This window comes from Plectropomus leopardus, chromosome 22 (genome assembly GCF_008729295.1).
Source record: "Plectropomus leopardus isolate mb chromosome 22, YSFRI_Pleo_2.0, whole genome shotgun sequence".
NCBI lineage: Eukaryota > Metazoa > Chordata > Actinopteri > Perciformes > Serranidae > Plectropomus > Plectropomus leopardus.
Genome location: NC_056484.1, coordinates 5,432,881 through 5,451,655, shown reverse-complemented (window position 1 = coordinate 5,451,655; position 18,775 = coordinate 5,432,881). Strand labels below are relative to the sequence as shown.

Genomic DNA, 18,775 nt, shown 5'->3' with positions numbered 1-18,775 from the left:
TAACATTGCAGAGTCTGAAAAACTATATTCAAGGGAGAGGGAAGATTGATCTCAAGACTCCCATCAAGTCTAAATGTAGGGGTTTGGGAACACATACAGGAGAAATGAAAGGACCGTGATTCAAGCCACAGGCTAGTCATTAGGCATTATTATGTGGTCGAAAATGTATCCATCAAAGTGGACAGGCAGACAAAAGCCCAGAAAAAAGGAACAGCTTTGAGCACTTTGCATGAAAAAATAAATACTCTTTTCATCACATGGATTCCTGCTTGTGTCTGTTTTGTTTTGTTGTCATTGGTGCTGTGACATTGCAGATTTAAGTTGGTTCCAAACAGCTTTTGGAAACCTTTAAATACAAAAATGATTAAATATAAACTTAGTTGTCTAGTGAAGGAACAGCGTCTCTCCTCCGCTGAAAAGGTTGAAATATATTTCAATACTAAACTTCATTCTTGTATCCTCATTTGACTTGCTGCCTCATTTTCACTCAGCTCATTTTTCATTAGCCATTCATGTTCATTTAGATCGTGCAGTCTTTTTTTAATTTATTTTTCTCAATTATGAAACAGGTGTCTAATGGGGAGATGTTATTTATGCGTGATTATAAAATGTATCTGTGACAGATATCTGTGCTTCTAATTACGGATGTAATTGGTGCACAGAAAAAAATTGTCACCATAATTTGATGAATTGCTTTAAGAAAAGCTTAAAGCTGATGTAAGAAAAGGTCACAGAGGGTTGAGAGAGACATCTTTATGTTTTATAATGTGGACCATCATTAATCTCCTCTTACACCGTTACACATTAGAAGGTGATGATGGCATCTTTTGTAACATATTGAATATATTTTACTGAATGTGATAAACTTATATGTTGCACGTTCTTGCATGTTAAATGTAAATGTCTTGCTGATGTCCCACAATAATATATTTTCAACCCACTCATCAGAAAAAAAACAGGCATTTTATGTTTCTGCAACCCAGTGATATATTACATTGTACCTTGTTCCCAACTTGTACTTTGTATTATTTTTGCATGTTAATACAAACATTGAAACTATATGTTTCAACAACAAGGTGTAGTTAGTTTAAGCCACAAAAACCTCTTTGTTATGGTAAGGAAAAGATTATGTTTTGGCTTGAAATACCCCAATCTAAGGGCACAATGCCAGCTGAAGGAGGGCAGCGACAATTGCTACAAAACACCAAGGTTTGGTGCCAAAAAAGCCGCTGGATATACAGTGACAGGTGGCTACAAAACCCATGTCACTGGAAAGTCACTGGAAACTCAGCAGTGGTTCACTAACAAAAAAACCATGTTTAGTGCATAGAAATCCACTAGAAACAGAGTTACATATCACAATAAAACTCCTCTCTTTGATGCCTAAAAAACCACAGCAAGCACAGCAATGGGTTGCTACAACACACCCATATTTGGTGCCCAAAAAGCAGCTAGAAACACAACAAAGGGCTGCTGCAAATACCATCTATTTTGTGCCTAAAAAGCTGGTAGAAAAACAGTGAAGGGTTGCTACAAAACACCCACATTTAGTGCCTAAAAAGCTGCAGAAAAACAGCAACAGATCACTACAAATCACCCATGTTTAATGTCTAAATAGCTGTTAGAAACACAATGACAGGTCGCTACAACACCCTCATTTGGTGCCCAAAAAGCAGCTGGAAAGGGTCGCTGCAAAAACCATACATTTGGTGCTTAAAAAGCTGGATCAGAATGGGTTGCTACAAAACACACACGTGTCTAAAAAGCTGCTGGAAACACAGTGACAGGTCACTACAAAATACCCACGTTTGGTAGCTAAAAAGTAGGTAGAAACACAACAGTGACTAGATCACAATGGGTTTTGTCGTTCTTTGGTCTTAAACGGTCGCCTACAGCTAGGCTGCTGCCTCATTTAGGTGTTTTACAAGTTTACCGTCCCCTCCACCTCCGGATGACAAAGTCTGCTCATATACTATGTCACTTTCAAGATGTTGATGTGCCACATATGAAACACACATATGCAATGTATTTTTGATATGTAGAAATGTACAACCCTAACCTTCTGACTGTTTGTTCAGGGGGGTTTGTATTTATTTTTTAGATTTTTGTAAGATTAATCCTCTTAAAAGTATTTGCCCAAATACTTCAATTCCAAGTTAAAGAGAAAAGGTTAAGGTTTTATTTTTCTGAATTGAGAAAGATGGTGCAGTATTCTGTAATAGCATAATAAAACTGTGTACTGCCCATGACCTTATTACATATCCCATTCAAAAGTCTTTTAATGACTTAAAAATCTGAGGCTAACAAAGTCATCTTTTGCACATTAAATACAAATCTTCTCTTCTGTTTTCTTTTGTAGGTTCCATCTGAGTAGGAGGTGGCAACACAAGACCAAATGCCATGGATGTATTCAATTTCACCTACTGGAATGCCTCTGAAGGCAACAACACAGAAGTTGTGGAAGAGAGCGACAGCGCCTACAAGACTGTGGAGGTGGTGTTCATCGTGTTGGTGGCCGGTTCCCTCAGTTTGGTCACAGTTATTGGAAATATCCTGGTCATGCTTTCCATCAAAGTTAATAGGAACTTACAGACTGTCAACAACTATTTTTTATTCAGCCTTGCATGTGCTGACCTTATTATCGGACTGTGCTCCATGAACTTGTACACAGTCTACATAGTAATGGGGTACTGGCCCCTGGGCCCCGTGGTGTGCGACTTGTGGTTGGCCTTGGACTATGTTGTCAGCAACGCATCTGTCATGAATCTTCTCATCATAAGCTTTGACAGATATTTCTGTGTCACCAAGCCCCTCAGCTACCCTGTCAAAAGGACCACCAAGATGGCAGGTATGATGATTGCAGCAGCCTGGGTCTTGTCTTTCATCCTCTGGGCCCCGGCCATCCTCTTCTGGCAGTTCATTGTCGGTGGGCGGACAGTGCCTGAGAAGGAGTGCTACATCCAGTTCTTCTCTAATGCCGCAGTCACTTTTGGCACCGCCATCGCCGCCTTTTACCTGCCTGTCATCATCATGATTCAGCTCTACTGGCAGATCTCCAGAGCGAGCAAGAGCCGCGTGAAGAAGGAGAACCGCAAGCCATCGGGAGCCAATCCAGAGCCCCTGTCGCCTGGCCAGCGGAGGAACAACACACCCAAACCCAACAATAACAACGTACCAGGGGAGGACACAGGGTGCTCCCAGAGCCAGAATGCTGAGGACGGAGCTCACCAGCATGATGGGAAACTGCAAAACGGCAAGGGACCTTCCTCGACAAATGCTGATGGAGAAACTGAAGGTGACGACGCGGCAAGGGAGAACTGCGCTGCCGGAGAGGAGAAGGAGAGTTCCAATGATTCAACATCTGGCAGCGTGGCTGCATCCAATATGAAGGACGAGGAGGCCGCACCCTGCGCCGCCAACTCCAGCGCTGAAACGAGCCAACCGCTCCCACGTCAGCGAGCCAAGGCAGGGGGCTCCAAGCTGACCTGCATCAAGATCAAGACGAAATCCCCAAAGGGTGACTGCTACACACCCTCCAACGCCACCGTCGAGATCGTCCCGGCCACAGAGCGGCAGAATCACGTGGCACGGAAGATTGTAAAGATGACGAAGCAACCGCCCAACAAGAAGAAGAAAGGGCCGCCGTCAAGGGAGAAAAAAGTGACCCGCACCATCATGGCCATCCTGGTAGCGTTCGTTGCCACCTGGACTCCTTATAATGTGATGGTGCTCATTAACACCTTCTGCTCCAGCTGCATCCCCAGCACAGTGTGGACTATCGGCTACTGGCTGTGCTACATCAACAGCACCATCAACCCGGCCTGCTACGCTCTGTGCAACGTCACATTCAAAAAGACATTCAAACATCTTCTCCTCTGTCAGTATAAAAACATTCGATCAGCCAGATAAATATGGGCCACTGAGGAGGAAGAGCCGAAGTATGAGTGTGTGTGTGTGTGTGTGCCATCCATGTATATACATATATGTGTGTGTGTGTGTGTGTGTGTGTGTGTGTGAGTGTGAGTGAAAGAGATCTGCAAGAGTACATGTGAATTACTTTCCATCATTTTTTCCTTTTGTTTTTCCAGTTTCTTTCTCAATAACCGGTTGTAGCACTTTACACAAATCAAACTGATGCCAGTTGCGTCGAGACGTGTCGTGCAGAAGCAGCACAGATTAGAAAAGGTTGTGAAAAAATTCAGTTTGACTCAGCTCAAGAAAAATGAGGGTGTGTAAAGCAGGGAGCGCTTGGGAGTGACACAGAGCTGATAAAAAAAAATGAGAAAAGATAAAGAGCGGAGGAAGATCTGCGCTGTACGAAAACACAAGACTTCAAATGGGAAAATAGGGCTGACTGAATTTACAAACCTCAGAAGTTTGAAGTTCAGTGAAGATACCTGTAGATAACTGTACATATCAGTGTATACTCAATATTTATGCGAGCACACATGTGGGTGTGTGCCGGCTCGGAGTACGTGCCCCTCTCTGCCTGCCTTCTTTCTGTCTGTCTGTGATCCTCATCATGGCACTTCCAACCAGCGACATGTAGAATAAAGTGGGGCAGCGTGCAGAGATTTCCTCTTTTGTGGTCACATCAAGGCTGGAAGCTATCTCAACTACCAACGAGCCCCTGTGGTAATGAGTGTCCATCAATTTATAACAGAGTATAAATATATTAAAGCTGCACTTACGCCAAATTACAAAAAAACACCATCACTTTCTTCTATTGGTGCAATTTAACCACTCAGGTGATTAGGTTGCTTTTATCCGGCCAAATATTAGTCTCCAAATTTCAGCCTCCATCCCAAAACAACGGAGGTAAATGCAATTTTGTTTGTGCACAGAGCATTGAGAAATGACATTTAAAAAATTCAACAGCAGCATGTCTCTCCAGAAACAAAATGTCCTGGCTACACAGTCCTCAGTGACAAGAGTTTGACCATTACAAATACCCTCCAGTGAAGAAATCGTCTCTCTCACCTACAGTTGTCAGTTAGTGAGAGAACATTTCTGTTTCTTTACAGCACGTTGACCCATTTTGTGCCATAAAATAGAGAAATATTTACATGTCTGATAGCGGCTTTGAGGACGATGGCCAATATTTCGAGAGATCCAACGGAGCTGGCGCATGTCTCGGCCAGCGCAAAACGACAAGTTATGGTTTTGTAAAATTAAAGTATGGATCCTTTTTTTGTGTTTTTGCAAATATCCTCTGAAGTCTCATGAGGATAAATCATTAAACTCAACCATGGAATAGTCCCTTCCCTAAAACCACAACTGTTCAAATTTTTGGTTCATATCTGTATATAATTCGAGTACAAGAAAGGGCCAGCCACATGGGGACCATAATTTGAGGCCAACATTATTGTCTTTTAGAAGCTGTGGCATGCTAATTTTCAATGTTAGTGTGATGGTAGTAATATGTTGTGAAACTAGACAACCTAAGGTGTCCACTGGTACATACCATGTCAGCATAGCTTGTCGTGATGGGGGGCTAAAAACGCTTCAAAATTAGGCTACATTTTGGCGAAGGAATAACTGGCACAACCATTTTTAAAGGATTCTTTTAAAGTCTTACCTCGAGATGTCTGAGTGAAAATGGGTTTCTTGTGTACCTACGAGTCTCTCCTAAACTTGTTTGTTCCTTAAAATCAATGTCGCATTTCCTAAAACATGTGTGGATAAAACACAAAAAAGTTTTTTCGTTTTGATTTGCCAAACAAAGATTTTCAGTGGCCTCATCTTACCACCCCTATAATAAAAATTCACCACTGGATCACAACCTGCCATGTATCATTACAGAAAATAACCAAATAGCTGTAAGAACAACAAACATCAAGAGTTATGACTAAACGGGGAAAAAAAAAAGATTGTTCAGTCGCACTCTTTGATTTGCCAGCCGCTCACATCAAATCACGTCAGCTTTTACAACCGCTGACAGGATGTCTGATGTTTATTTCATGGCGGTTATTAAGACGCCTATGTTTGCTGTCACTGCGAGGAACCTTCCTACTCTGCGAGTGAAACAGGTGGCTGGAGCTCGGAGCTGTGGGAAGGCATTGTGTGGTGTGTTTTCTTCTGGTGTGTGTGGATGAGTGGGAGACATCATATGATTCTGCTGATTAGTAGATTGATGTCACAGCGTGTACTGTACTCACTGTACTGATGATGATTGTGAAGACCTGTGTGTGTGTGTGTGTGTGTGTGTGTGTGTGTGGGAGCTTGTGTGTGTGTGGGTATACGTGCTGACGTGTGTTTGCTCCAAGAGTGGAGTTTACTTCTGATCACGGGTCACAACCTTGTGATTTAAAAAAGGGCTATTACTGCGTCTTTACTGTACACATTCTGTCACCCATCTCATTTTTCTTCAATTTGAAAATTTAAGTTCATTAATTCAATGGAAATATTATATTCTTTGATTGAAAATAATAAATAGCTGTGCTTATTTTAATTGGAAGATAAATGAGAAAATATTCATTTACTGTAAGACATGTTCTGTGCATTCATGCATGTCATCCATCATTTCAACCCATTAGACAATTCTCAGTTACATTAATGTACGCTCACCAGTTGCGCTGATGAATATTCAGGAGCGTTTGCCGTCAGGAGGTTGCTACAGCGGCTGGTGGGGGGCTTTGCGGAGAATTACGCCCGCACCGAACAGCTCCTACAGGCTCCTCAGGGCTGTATCCTTAAACAGAGATCTGGGACAGATCCTATAATGAACACTCACCATGAGGCTGATCAGATTATGGGACGATGTGGAACACCTACATTTGAGATTAAAGATTGCCCATTACACGCTCAGCTTGGGCTTGCATGCACGGCACCCATGCTCCATTTAGTGCTCCGCTCAGTCCTGATCCTGTTATAGTCTCTACCTCATATATGAGGTCATGAATGTAATGTAAATATCACATGTATATATTCATCAGCTTGTTCTATTATTAATTCTCTTTCTCCTTCCTGCTATATTACACTGCAAAGCACCTTATGTGCAGAGCCGGTGCACATGCATTCAAATTTCTGTTGTACAGTCGCAGAAATAAATCACAAATTTGCATTAAGATAGCACATAGACATTTACATTTCTGTGCTGGCAACCTGCAGCTTAGTGGTAATGCTGTGTGAAACGACCAGAGGACAAATTCAGTATGTACTTGTACATCAGTGGTGGAAAAAGTATTCACATCTTTACTGGAATTAATCTGCAATATCAGATTGTAAAAATACATTGTTACATGTAGACGAGGTGGGACAAGGGGGTGGTTTTGGGGGCTTTAACACAGAATATTTTCAAACAAAAGGCCACAAATCTATGCCATTCCCTACAGAAATCTAATATAACTAAGTGGATGTTCCTCTTTTGGTCGTATACTTGTTGGGGGATCCTTGTGTCTGTAACTGAAACACCAAAACTGTCATGGCAGGGATTCAAATGTTGCAGCTTATTCAGCTAAAAAGTAATTCTGTAAACTGTACTTGAGCATAGTATAACAAAAATATGTTTCAAGATTAGTAATACTGTTTACGACTAATTCCTACTCTGCTTATGCAACTAAAAAAATCATAATATCAGACAAATTTTGCCTCTTGTTAGGTGGCAGGAGTGAAAATGAGTCATCCTCAACATTTGTTTTGTTGTGATTTCAGAATGATGAAGACAGTTGGAGAACTATAGGAACAAAATAGGGTGTAAAGCAGTGATAGTCAACAGATAGGGTGCTAGGTAGCTGAACAACCCTTTTTTTAATTTATAATGAAAATAACTTGATTAACATTTTGATTTTTTTTTTAACATTGTACGTTTTGTAAGCATGCCCCTGGTCCGACGACAGAGGGATGTCGTATGATGTAAAGTCATCTCCGGTAAATTGTGATTTGTGATATTCGGCTTTATAAAAAAGATTGAGTTGAAGTGAAATGACCCTGCCAGTCTGGCATGTTTACAATCTCCTGCTCCGCCCCCGCTGCATTTCAAATTTTACTTAAAGGGGTACTTTTCTCCGTCAAAAGGTCAGCTAATCTGTTTCATCAAGTCTGTGTAGCAGAGTTCAACCAATAGTGGATTTTCAAATACCAATATAATAACGATAGTTCAGAACAAGAAAAATCAGATTAATGGTTTAGTTTGAAACAACAGCTTTTATTTTGAAACAGTAAGTGGTGGCATTCACTAAGTCACAGACTCATGGACTTTTGCTTAAGCGCTTATAATGCTGCAGTGCTGGACCAGCTGTCACGGCCAAGCAAAATCATATGTAAATACATGTTAAAATGAAGAACAACACACTCAGACAAAGTCACACAGCAGGAGGGAGCTGCTTTCTCTGGAGGGGTGACATACATCTCTGCATGACCTGTGGAGACCACGCAGCCATTGGTCTCTCTCCGAGACTACTTCTGCTGATAACAATAGTTTTTCAAACATCCTATCCATCAGTCGACCTCTTCTTCTGTGTAGATGTGGTTTGATCAGATAAATTTTGGCGGCGGCCTTAGCAAACAACCTATCAACAGTCAGAAAATGTACTTTAACGTAAAGGTTCTTTCCACCACTGCTGCACATACAGTACATGGATGCTCCATGTTTATCCACCCAAGCAGTTTGAGCAGCAACTGAGGCATCCATCCAACTCCGACATCCAACCATCCGTCACAGTGATAAGTGGAGCCATGTCTGTCTGACATCCGTCACACATCTCAGTAGTGGGTAAAGAGCCTTCCAGAATATCTGATTAATCTTCGCTAAGCTGTCGTTTGAGTGATACCAGTGGGAGAGTAAGTGGCTCGCCGCTCAAGCGGTGGTCCGGGGGTCCTGGTTTGAGCAGCTGCTTGGGTGTTTGATGGAAGGTGATGGCAGTTTATCACCTCCTGGAGCGGGAAAAACCGGGAGATGCATTTAAAAATACCGAAGTGCTCGCAGTGGTTATCTCCACGGCATGCACTTTAAACGTCAGGAGCAAAGTTCTCATAAATCCTTTGGCTGTTGCCAAGTTGTCGCACAGATGAGAATAAAAAGGCGTTCTTGTATCAGGCGTCGTCGGGAGAGAGTGTGTGCTTATAATAGAAGAGAAAGCATTGTTTCTTGACAGAGAACACGCGTGAGAGGGAGAGCGGCGACTGATAGCGCCAAAGGTGGACACTTTGTACGTATGAAACAGATAAGCTTGCCTTTGTAGTCATGGTTACCAGTGGAGGGGGTTGATGGAGAGGGAGGACGGAGGAGGGGGCTTGTCAGTGATAAAATCCAAAGCAAGCGTATGACTGCATGTGGACCATGTTTGGAGAAGTCACAGCCGTTCTTGGTAGGTCAGCCAAGGGTTTGGCTGCAGGAATTTGAGTGTTCGAGACAAATCAAGCCGCCTGGTGTAAACACAGCGTGATACAGCGCTGTTTACAAACCCACCTGTGCTTTTATAGTGTCTCATTCTCATGTTTACCACTCCATTTTTGCATATATGCTCACTCATGAAACATATATGCGGACCATCTGTCTCACATGAAGAGAATAAACATTGTCTCCATTGTACTTAACAGATCATAATGTGCCGTCAGAGCTAGCTGGGCTCCTCTTCATACGGCTTATGTCAAAGGGCTAGACTCCTTTTACGGAGTACATATGACATGTAACGTTTATCAGAGATTACTTCAAATGTAAGGTTCCTCTGGCTTCACTCTTGGGGCTGTGAATAATCTCAGTAATCGTGTGCAGCCACGCGGAAGTACATGCAGCTTGTGCATGCTGGGAGAATTTTATCGGAGATGGAGAGAAAATATTTATATCGCCAGATTGTACGGAGCAATTTGAAGTGCCTTATTCAGAGTAACATAAACAAATTGCTCTTTTACCCTGAAATCCCTGTTGTGTGTGTCTGTGCTGGTGGCTGTAGACGGTGCTCATGGGCAGATTATGTGACAGTAGACCCCTGGGCACAGGTTTGGAAAAGACCCCACCACCTCTCCTACAAATAAGGAGCAAAACACACAGACTTTGTGATGGTTTTGCCTCTTTTTTGTTGTTTATGTCTCTTTGAGGTCAATTTGGTATCTGTTTTGATCATATTGAGTCTCTTTGATGTAATTTTGTGTCTCTTTAAGGTACTTTTAAAGTTCGTTTTGGTCGTCTTTAGTCTTTTTGAGGTGATTTTATGTCTGTGGTCATTTTGCCTCTTTTTTTGTTTGTATTTTTGTCTCTTTGCAGTACATTTGTACTATTTGTATTACCCCTTTTCTACCAAATTAGCTCTGGGTCTTGAACCAGTTCCATTTAGGATTCTTGGAACATTAGTATTATCTTAGCAAATCTGCCTGCATGTCCACCAGTTTTGAACAGAACAATTATAATCAAGGATGTTAAGTGGCAGATTGCATTGATTACCTGCAAGCTTTTGTTCTGTGTTTCCAGGTATTTGTTGATAGCAAAAAAAATAAGCATGGAGCGACCATTATTAAGAGAAAAGAACCACATTTTTACTTGCCTCCATGCTGCTTTTTACTGTTTACTAAACTGTGTTGTTCGGCCTGTCCATGATGTTAAACATGATACACCAGTAAAAAAAAAAAAAAACAGAAAGGCAAACTTGTCTGCTGCAGAGCCGTGTACACAGCTCTGGTCTACTAGTAACAGAAAAGAAGTCTATCGCCTATTTTTGAAGGTTTTGCCGTGTTAGAAAACCAACATACATGGTCTAATTTGTGTGGAAAAGGAGTAGATAAGGTGATTAATCTTTTTTTTGTCTTTTTGTGTCTCTTTGTGGTTGTTTTGCCTCTTTTTGTAGTTATTTTGTGTCTCTTTGTGGTCATTTTGAGTCTCTTACTGGTCAGAAATTTTGCAGGTGAAACCCGGAGGGGCCCCTGGGTCTGTGCCCGGGAGGCCAATTCAGTAATCCAGTGATGATGGTGCTACAGTGGGACGAATATTACCTTTTTTTATGATATATATTGTTTTCCTCAGCTCTGAGCTCCTATAATTCCCATCTTGAAAGCAACTGTTTGATTGTAGCGGCAATGAAAGTTTGGACTGAACAATCTAAAATTAGCATGTTTTGGAATAATTCATCAAAACTGTACAGTACACAGTCACAGCAGTGGCATTTTTCAGTACTACCCTGGAGGCACAGTGGGCTATTTTTGTCGATTTTCCATCCAGTATGTGTGTGCATCTGTTTCAGGTGTGTGTACCTGTGTGCAATCACTTTCATCATATGGGAAATTTCCCATGTCTGTCTGCAAATATACTGAGAACAGTGGTGTCATTTGTGCGTGTGAGCATGCAGCTTGCTGTGCAGTGTTTTATTTCTCTCTAAAATCCTCAGCATGAAGACATCCGATTGGACAAACTATCACAGCACACATCAGGGAAGATGCACACAGTGTGATTGTCTATTTCTCTGCCATCAGTCCTTCCTCTTTAAACAAGTCTTTCAATAGCAACAGGCTTCCAAAGACTCACTTATAGACACAGCTGCGTGGAACAGGAATACATATTGTACATTATATTGTACATTTTGTACATCACATTTAGTAAGTCTCTTTCTTTTAGCAGTGTACAAAGTACAAATGTAATATTACAAATTAAAATATGATCAGTGTACAGCCAGAGAGTTTCGTTTTATGGGGTTTGAAATTAAAAATGTAATTTAAAATCTATATGAATATTGTGGGAAGTTTCAAAGAGAGTATGATTATAAAAGTAGAAGGTACAAATATATGTGCATTTCTGGAGGCATGATTTGCAAAGAAATGGATTCTTGCCTTGCAAAATGAGCGACTGGATTCAAACTTTTCAACTTCGGGAGCAGCGTTCAAGATTTCAAGAGTGTCTTTTGCAGCCAGAAAGGTGGAAAAACCTGGAAACTCGAAGGAGGACAAAAGCTTGAAGTCGTTTCCAGTGACCTGAAGGCCCAGAGGCAAGGGCTTCATTTTTGATTTCACCTGTAAATTTATGAGGCTTTGCACTCACCTTGGAAAGAAACTGGTTGTCTGCTATCTTACTGGACACACTTTATAACTTTTTAACATTCTGGGGAAAAGTTTTCTTTTTTTGTGCAACCACAGTGTTGCGGTTTGAGTTGTTTGACCCGATCTGAACTTCAAGGGTCACGATTAACGTTTAAAATCAGCAAACAAAAAAAAGAAAAAAAAAAGTAAAATCAGTAGCCTGCTGCAAGTGTTAAATGTACATACAAGTGTTCATTTTCATTTGCTTACGTATGTAGATGTTCATTGTGTATCACTCACTGTGGCTTGTGGCTTCTCTCGCAATAGGAAAAATACATTTTACAGTCTATTGTTTGCATTGTATATATCTATATGATGATAAATTATATGTAATTCGGATATGGTACATTTAAAATGTACATACACGTCTTTAATAGCTACTATCTGAATGTTTCCTCCCCCAACAATCCCTCATTTATTCTCCTCCCCCTCCTCCCCTCCCCCACTATGATACTTCCTGTACAGTAACAATGGTATTGATTTTCTTTTTTGATGCATTCTTGTTTGATTATTTGTTCTGAACAATGAATCTGAGTGTTATTATCACTGGCCACCTATGACACTGTAAGATGAACTGCATTAAGTGGTTACATTGTGCCATATTCTCTCAGAATGAAATTCAAATAAAAATATATAAAATGTGTTTTAAATTTTTGGGAGTTTTTTCATTTTAGGGGTTAGGGTTATTTTAATGCTATTTTATGCACTAGGCAGCTTATTCACATTCAGAGTGTGCGTTGTTTGCAGGTTCCTGTTAAAATCAAACTGAAATAACATCTATAATAGCCTCAGCATTCACACTTTTTGCAGCAGAAATCTCAAATTCTTCTTTTTTCACGTCAGAACCTTAATGACCTTTTTTACATACCATGCAGACATGGAATTTCTCTGTAGTAAAATCAGCATATCTCAAAAACTAAATAATGTTCATAGTTCAAAGTACTTATGCATTTAAAACATTTTAGTTTATGTTTCTAGATTTAAAGATATTTTGGATCAATACATTTTGTGTGTCTGTTTTGTAAAATTTGATACTTGTGTTAGAGAAATCTAACACTAATCATTTTTTATAGTTTACTGACTTAAATACCTTTTTCGCTTCGGTTGAAAGATTTTTTGAAGATACACTAAGAACAAGAAGAAATACTGTTGTCGGCACTGGTGAGCCATCTCGATTGCAGAGTTTTTAGAGTTAAGTCTATTGTGAAGACAATACTACTTGAGTATTTTTATTTAAATACAGATCTTGAAGTTGTAACGGTGTATTTCTACACTGCTACAACCTTTCACCACTGCTGATGTGAGTTTTACTGGCAAATAAAATGAGTTTTCTTTCCCTGGTGACGATGCAGGAGGTGAGAGAGACAAACACCTTTTTTACAGTTTATTTTTTTTATTCTTTTTTTATTTTTGGAAAGAAAGGGAATGTTAACTCCAACTGAGGACTACAATCAGGAAGACTTTAACTTTTTACAGCCAAGAGCTGGAGAGTAAAAATCAGTGGGTATAAATTGAGGTACAACAGAGCAGCAGGAGGAAAACACACTAGAAACAATAGCAGTTTGCACACTTGGACAGTTGCTATTCATGCAGCCTCCAGACAGAACTAACTATTTATTCTTACTGGAAATGGAAGAAAAATATCATATAGAACAGAGTAATGGGGGAAAGCTTTACCATTAACTTGAGACACTTGGAAAAATTGCAAATGCACTTTTTTTTTTTGCTCAGATTAATTAAGTGAAGATGTTTAGAGCTCGACTTTTCTCAAAACGCTTCATTAAGTCGAGTCTTGGACCAAAGAGTTTTCCAAATTAGAGTTAGGCTATGCAACAAATCCTATCCAATTTGTTTGTAAGAAAATAATCCTAGAAATAACATCATTAGGTGAGAACACTAGTAAACAAATCTTCCATATTCATTATTCGTCCCTACCGCTGAGCATTACGTCTCCTATCGCAACATACAAATCGTTTATCAGGTGCTACAGAGAAGAAAAAGTGTCACTAAAAGTCATATTTCCACTGGTTTTGTCAAAGCTCTACTGGCTCCTACAGTCAACCTACAGGACATACAAAGAGGAACCGTGTTGAAATAGGGCAGTGGACATCGTTCTTCCTTCCTCCCCGCGACAAACAACCTCATCAGTCCATTTGGGTGCGCTCTCGCTTCTTGCCTTCCTTCTTTTGCTTCTTTGCATCTGCAGCAACACAGAAGACAAAAACAGTGTTTACTTTGACAGTTTCTTTGCCAGAGGTGGTGTTTTTGCAAACAAACAAATCCCATTGTCTCCGTGAAGAGCACATATGCTCCGCTTCAGATTGTAATAATCAACCGTATGAGTTTTAATTGCTTTTTTTTCTTTGCCAGGGTGCAGGTTTAGTGCTGTGACACTGCATGCTGTCCCTCCTCCCGCGCTCTCATGGGGATTGGTTTGTGGCCCATTGAATGCTCCATGAATAACCGCTTTATCAACTTCCTGCAACAGTGGATTGGTACCTGGCAGCCATGACAGAGGACACAGTCTGTGGCTTCCCTCTCTGCTTTGCGGCCTCTCCGCTCTGGTGAACAGGAAGAGAGCAAAACCTGCAGCCGTTTGGCTAGCTAGCTCCTGGCTAGCTGTTTGTTGGACTGTCAAACTGCTTTGTGTGAATCTGCATATGTGTCTGTCTCTCAGACACATATGCACATCCCATAGTGGGTACTGGATCCAAGATAAACCAAAATGTTAAAAGATAGAAGTTTCGAGCCAAAACGCTTTTCCTTAGACTTCCTTACAAGTCTGAGGAAGAGCTTTTTGGCTCCAAACGTCACTTATTTCGCGGAATAAAAACCTTTAAGGGGAGCTCCCCTGTGTGCGGACCTCTATCTTTTCACAGATATGGATTACATACCTATATTTAAAAAAATATATTTAATGCCGTCAAATAGGCCTTTTCCATGGAGGACATTTTGACATGTCACAGTCCAGCCCAGTCACCAGAAGAAAATTATAGCATTATACCCTTCTGCACACCAGATGTTACATGTGCACATTTGTAAGATGACAAAAAAAGGACGGTCTGACCTCACTCCAAACTCATCAAATAACTTTGCTTTGTCAGTGCTTTTGGCGTACATGCATGACGCCAAAAGCCGCCTTCCGTGTCCACCTGGAACGCAGCTGGACGGCATCAGCTGGAAACATGGCCGGGCAGAACCGGTGGTGTTATTATACCCTGACAGACGGCACCAGATGCGTCCACATGCAATGCACATGAGTGACGTCCGTTGAGAACCAGACCGGTCAGAACCTATTGCGTGCACATGAAGCGCGGAAGGATGGCGTCAGGTTGAAACACTGCCGGTGACCTTATGGTGCGCTTATTGGGCGGACAGAAGGGGAGGAGTCTGGTGTTTGCTTCCTGTGAGAGTTTTTCTCTACACCTCATGTGCCTCTTTTACCTAAACCTAACCATCTGTGACTTTGTTGCTTAACCCTAAACATCCTGACAGTTTGTGCTGGTTGCCGTGTGCTCATGTTGCTCATAACGACGTCATCACATTGGTGACAGCAGGGTAACGGCATCTCGGAGCGTAATCAGCTGACTCAAAAGGATACCTGAAACGTCATGAGATAACATGGAAGGTCACTGACAAAGTGCCAATATGTAACACGTTGGGATGAGAACATGTTGCTTATTTCCATGTGACAAATAAATGATGATGACTGATTACATGAATGATTAACTGGTTTTCATATCAAGGTTTGGAAAGTGATGTATGTGCTGACTTTGTCCTTGCGAGGCGGACGGGATGGTGGAAGGTGTGACTCATACACGAGACACCTGCCGACTTCTGTTCGAGACCAACAAACAACAAAAAGTAATTTGTTTTAGTTTCCAGTTGCTGTTTTTCCAGCAGCGAAAAGACAGAACAAGAAATAAAAAAGAAATTTGAGGGACTCGATGGATTCACTTGATTAATGGAATTGCATTTACAATTCACAGCCATTAGGGGCCTTTTGGGGTTCAGTATCTTGCCTGAGGACACTTCGAGGGGCAGACTGGAGGAGCTGGAAATCAAACCGCCAATACTTGGATTAGTGGACGCCTCACTTTACTTCCTGACAGCCACACCCATATGTCTTCATGGTTTACTGGGACCCTTGAAGATGGCTGATCTATTTTTTAGGTTATTAGTAACTCGAGCTTTTCTGACAACGACAAGTCAAAATGGTTTGTGGGAAAAAGTGTCCAGAAAACAAGAGAATTAACACATGTATCCTGCTGCACAACTTCTGTACATCTGATTATCTTTCTCAAAATCTGTGTCCATATTTCCGTCTCTAACTGTCATTTTCTTGAGAGCTTTTCCGTTTTGAACATGTTGAAGAGAGATTTCAGCTCGGATAATCCACAACTCCTTTATTTAGACCTAATCCAAAGCAATTTACATTAAATTTGGATCCTCCTACATTGTTTAGGTTTACAACTCAATCAGCTTTACATAAATAACCAGCTTTACATATATAAATTATAAATGCAAAGTTAAAAATCGCCACATGTTCATAATGAGTCACATAAGAAAAAGCAGATTTAATTAAAATGCTTGACAAATACAATACAAGTGAAGTATGGGGGAAAAGGTGTATTTAAAAAGAGATACAGTGTGATGATATATGAAAAGACTGTCAATACTTAAATCCTGAATTAATTTTTTGTATGAATGGATTATCTTGAAAGGACACCTCCACAAATCCTCTAATGACATGCAGGCGAGCGGTTCTGAACAGCGACAAGGTGTGCTTAGTCAATGAGATTTCAATTGAGCTTCAACCGTTTTAACATTCTGAATGTGCACGATGAGGAAATCTTTGAAATCTGTTTCTTGTCTCCTCGGCCGCAAACTTCCGCGGGCATTAAGATTTTGACGTGCAAAACGTTCTCAAGCATGCAAATACGGAAATCGCTCTTCCGTCCCATTTGTTTGCTTGTTTTCATTTGTTTTTTCATCTTCTTCTCTCCCCCTGTTGTTTTTTTCAGCATATTCTGCTCCCCGGGGAAATAGATGGAGGAAAAGGATTCACTCTCGCTCTGTCTCCGTGTGTGAGATGGGGATTGTCATATCAGGCTGGTACTTTTTGCTGCATTTGCACATTTACATGACACTGCTGGCTCCCCTCTCTGCCTCTGACACCACGGACTCATAGTCAAGCGGGTGCTGCCGTCTCCGGCTTGAATCTGCCCTGAGACAAAACACAGGGACTACATGTTTGGTCAGTCGTGAGCTGAATGTGACTTTTGACATTTGTACAAGTACATTTATCATGAGGTTTATTTACGTGTCTGAGCTACTTTATACTTCGACTCTATCATTTCAAAGAGAATATACTCCAGTGAGTTTATTTGTCACCTATCCAAACTCTGAAAATTAAGATTTTATTTGCAAAACATTAACCCTTTAAAACCTAGAGCTACATCGCTTTTATTGTGCTGCTTTTGGGCACCCTTCTCAGGTATTTTAACCTTTGAACCTAAAGCAATTTGATGCAATATTTTTCAAAAACATAAGAGAAAAGGCAATGAGCAACTTGGTAAAAAATGTTATACAAATCGCAAGAAATTAGTAGATTTAGATTAATCTTTTTTTAGGGAAAGATTTTTTTTTTAGGGAAAAAAGAAAAAAGTTATGTAAAACTCTATTTATAATTATCATAATATATATGTAAATATATATATATATATATATATATATATATTTTATATGTGTAAAATTTTGTAATAGAATTATTATTTTTTTTAAGGGATTGAAGTCTTGCCCTTTTTTTGTAACTTTATTTTTTCATATTATTCTTATTATATTTATTTCTTTCTTTATTACTAATTTTCAGGTAATTTTCTTGTACTGTAAAAATTCTTACTAATTTAGGGTAATTTGGGAGGTTAAATCACATTAAAAAATGAATGCACTGTCATGGATTTAACTACCCAACAGTACATAAAGAAATTCCAGTTTGCTCCATCTCAACCTGTCATGCTTCTGTGTCTGGTCATGTTTTTGTTATTTCTTCCGTTATTTTGTCCCTCTCTGTCTCATGACTTTTCAGGTCCCTATGTCCTAAATGTCTTAAGTTTCCCTCCTGTGTGATTGCCAGTCCCGCACTAATGTGTCTCACCTGTGTCTGACTGTCACACCTGTGTCTTGTTAGATTTCCCTCCCCTTGTGTATATTGCTGGATGTTCCCTTCCTTCTGTGCCAGTCATCATCTCTGGTAGCAAGCATTATAGTGTTATTTCCCTTGTGTTAGCTTTATTGTGACTCTCTTTATTGTGACTCTGCCGTTGTCTAGCCTTTTTGTCTTTGTTTGCACTGCTGACTGATAGCTTGTGTACAGGAGCTGTTGTTTGATTATCACTTACCTGATCTGCCTCTGAGTCATGCGTGTGGGTCTGTTCTCTATGAGCCTGATACTGCCTGCAAAACCACATGGATGCATTTTGACCAGATAAGATAAAACAGCAATAAAAAGGACCCCTGACTCTTAATGAAGACTTTCTTCCTTAATATTTTTGAGTGCATCTTGATTTAAAGAGCTCAATGAGAAATAATTGCACAATTAAGTTGTATGCACATGGTTCCCAACATGAAGGTGGTGTCTGCCTTTGGACACTTTCAAGGAGGTCATCATTTCATAATGACTGATGATCTGTCAGTTATATTCCAGGCTGAAAAATCAGCCTAAAATTGCACAAAATGAGGCTATTAAAACTTAAGTGTCTGTTACACAGTT

At 40.4% G+C, this 18,775-nt stretch overlaps 2 protein-coding genes across 2 annotated transcripts in view; one reads left to right on the top strand and one right to left on the bottom strand.

Annotated features, from left to right (window-relative positions):
* chrm2a (cholinergic receptor, muscarinic 2a) overlaps positions 1-3,909 on the top strand; it is an 89,362-nt gene extending 85,453 nt beyond the window's left edge. Inside the window, exon 3 of the mRNA XM_042511553.1 lies at positions 2,360-3,909. Coding sequence (XP_042367487.1) covers positions 2,401-3,909 — 1,509 coding nt within the window. The 5' untranslated portion in view covers positions 2,360-2,400. The remainder of the gene's footprint in view (positions 1-2,359) is intronic.
* A 9,533-nt stretch (positions 3,910-13,442) lies between these two features.
* ptn (pleiotrophin) overlaps positions 13,443-18,775 on the bottom strand; it is a 54,296-nt gene continuing 48,963 nt past the window's right edge. Inside the window, exon 5 of the mRNA XM_042511449.1 lies at positions 13,443-14,203. Within this exon, the coding sequence (XP_042367383.1) occupies positions 14,148-14,203 (56 nt within the window). The 3' untranslated portion in view covers positions 13,443-14,147. The remainder of the gene's footprint in view (positions 14,204-18,775) is intronic.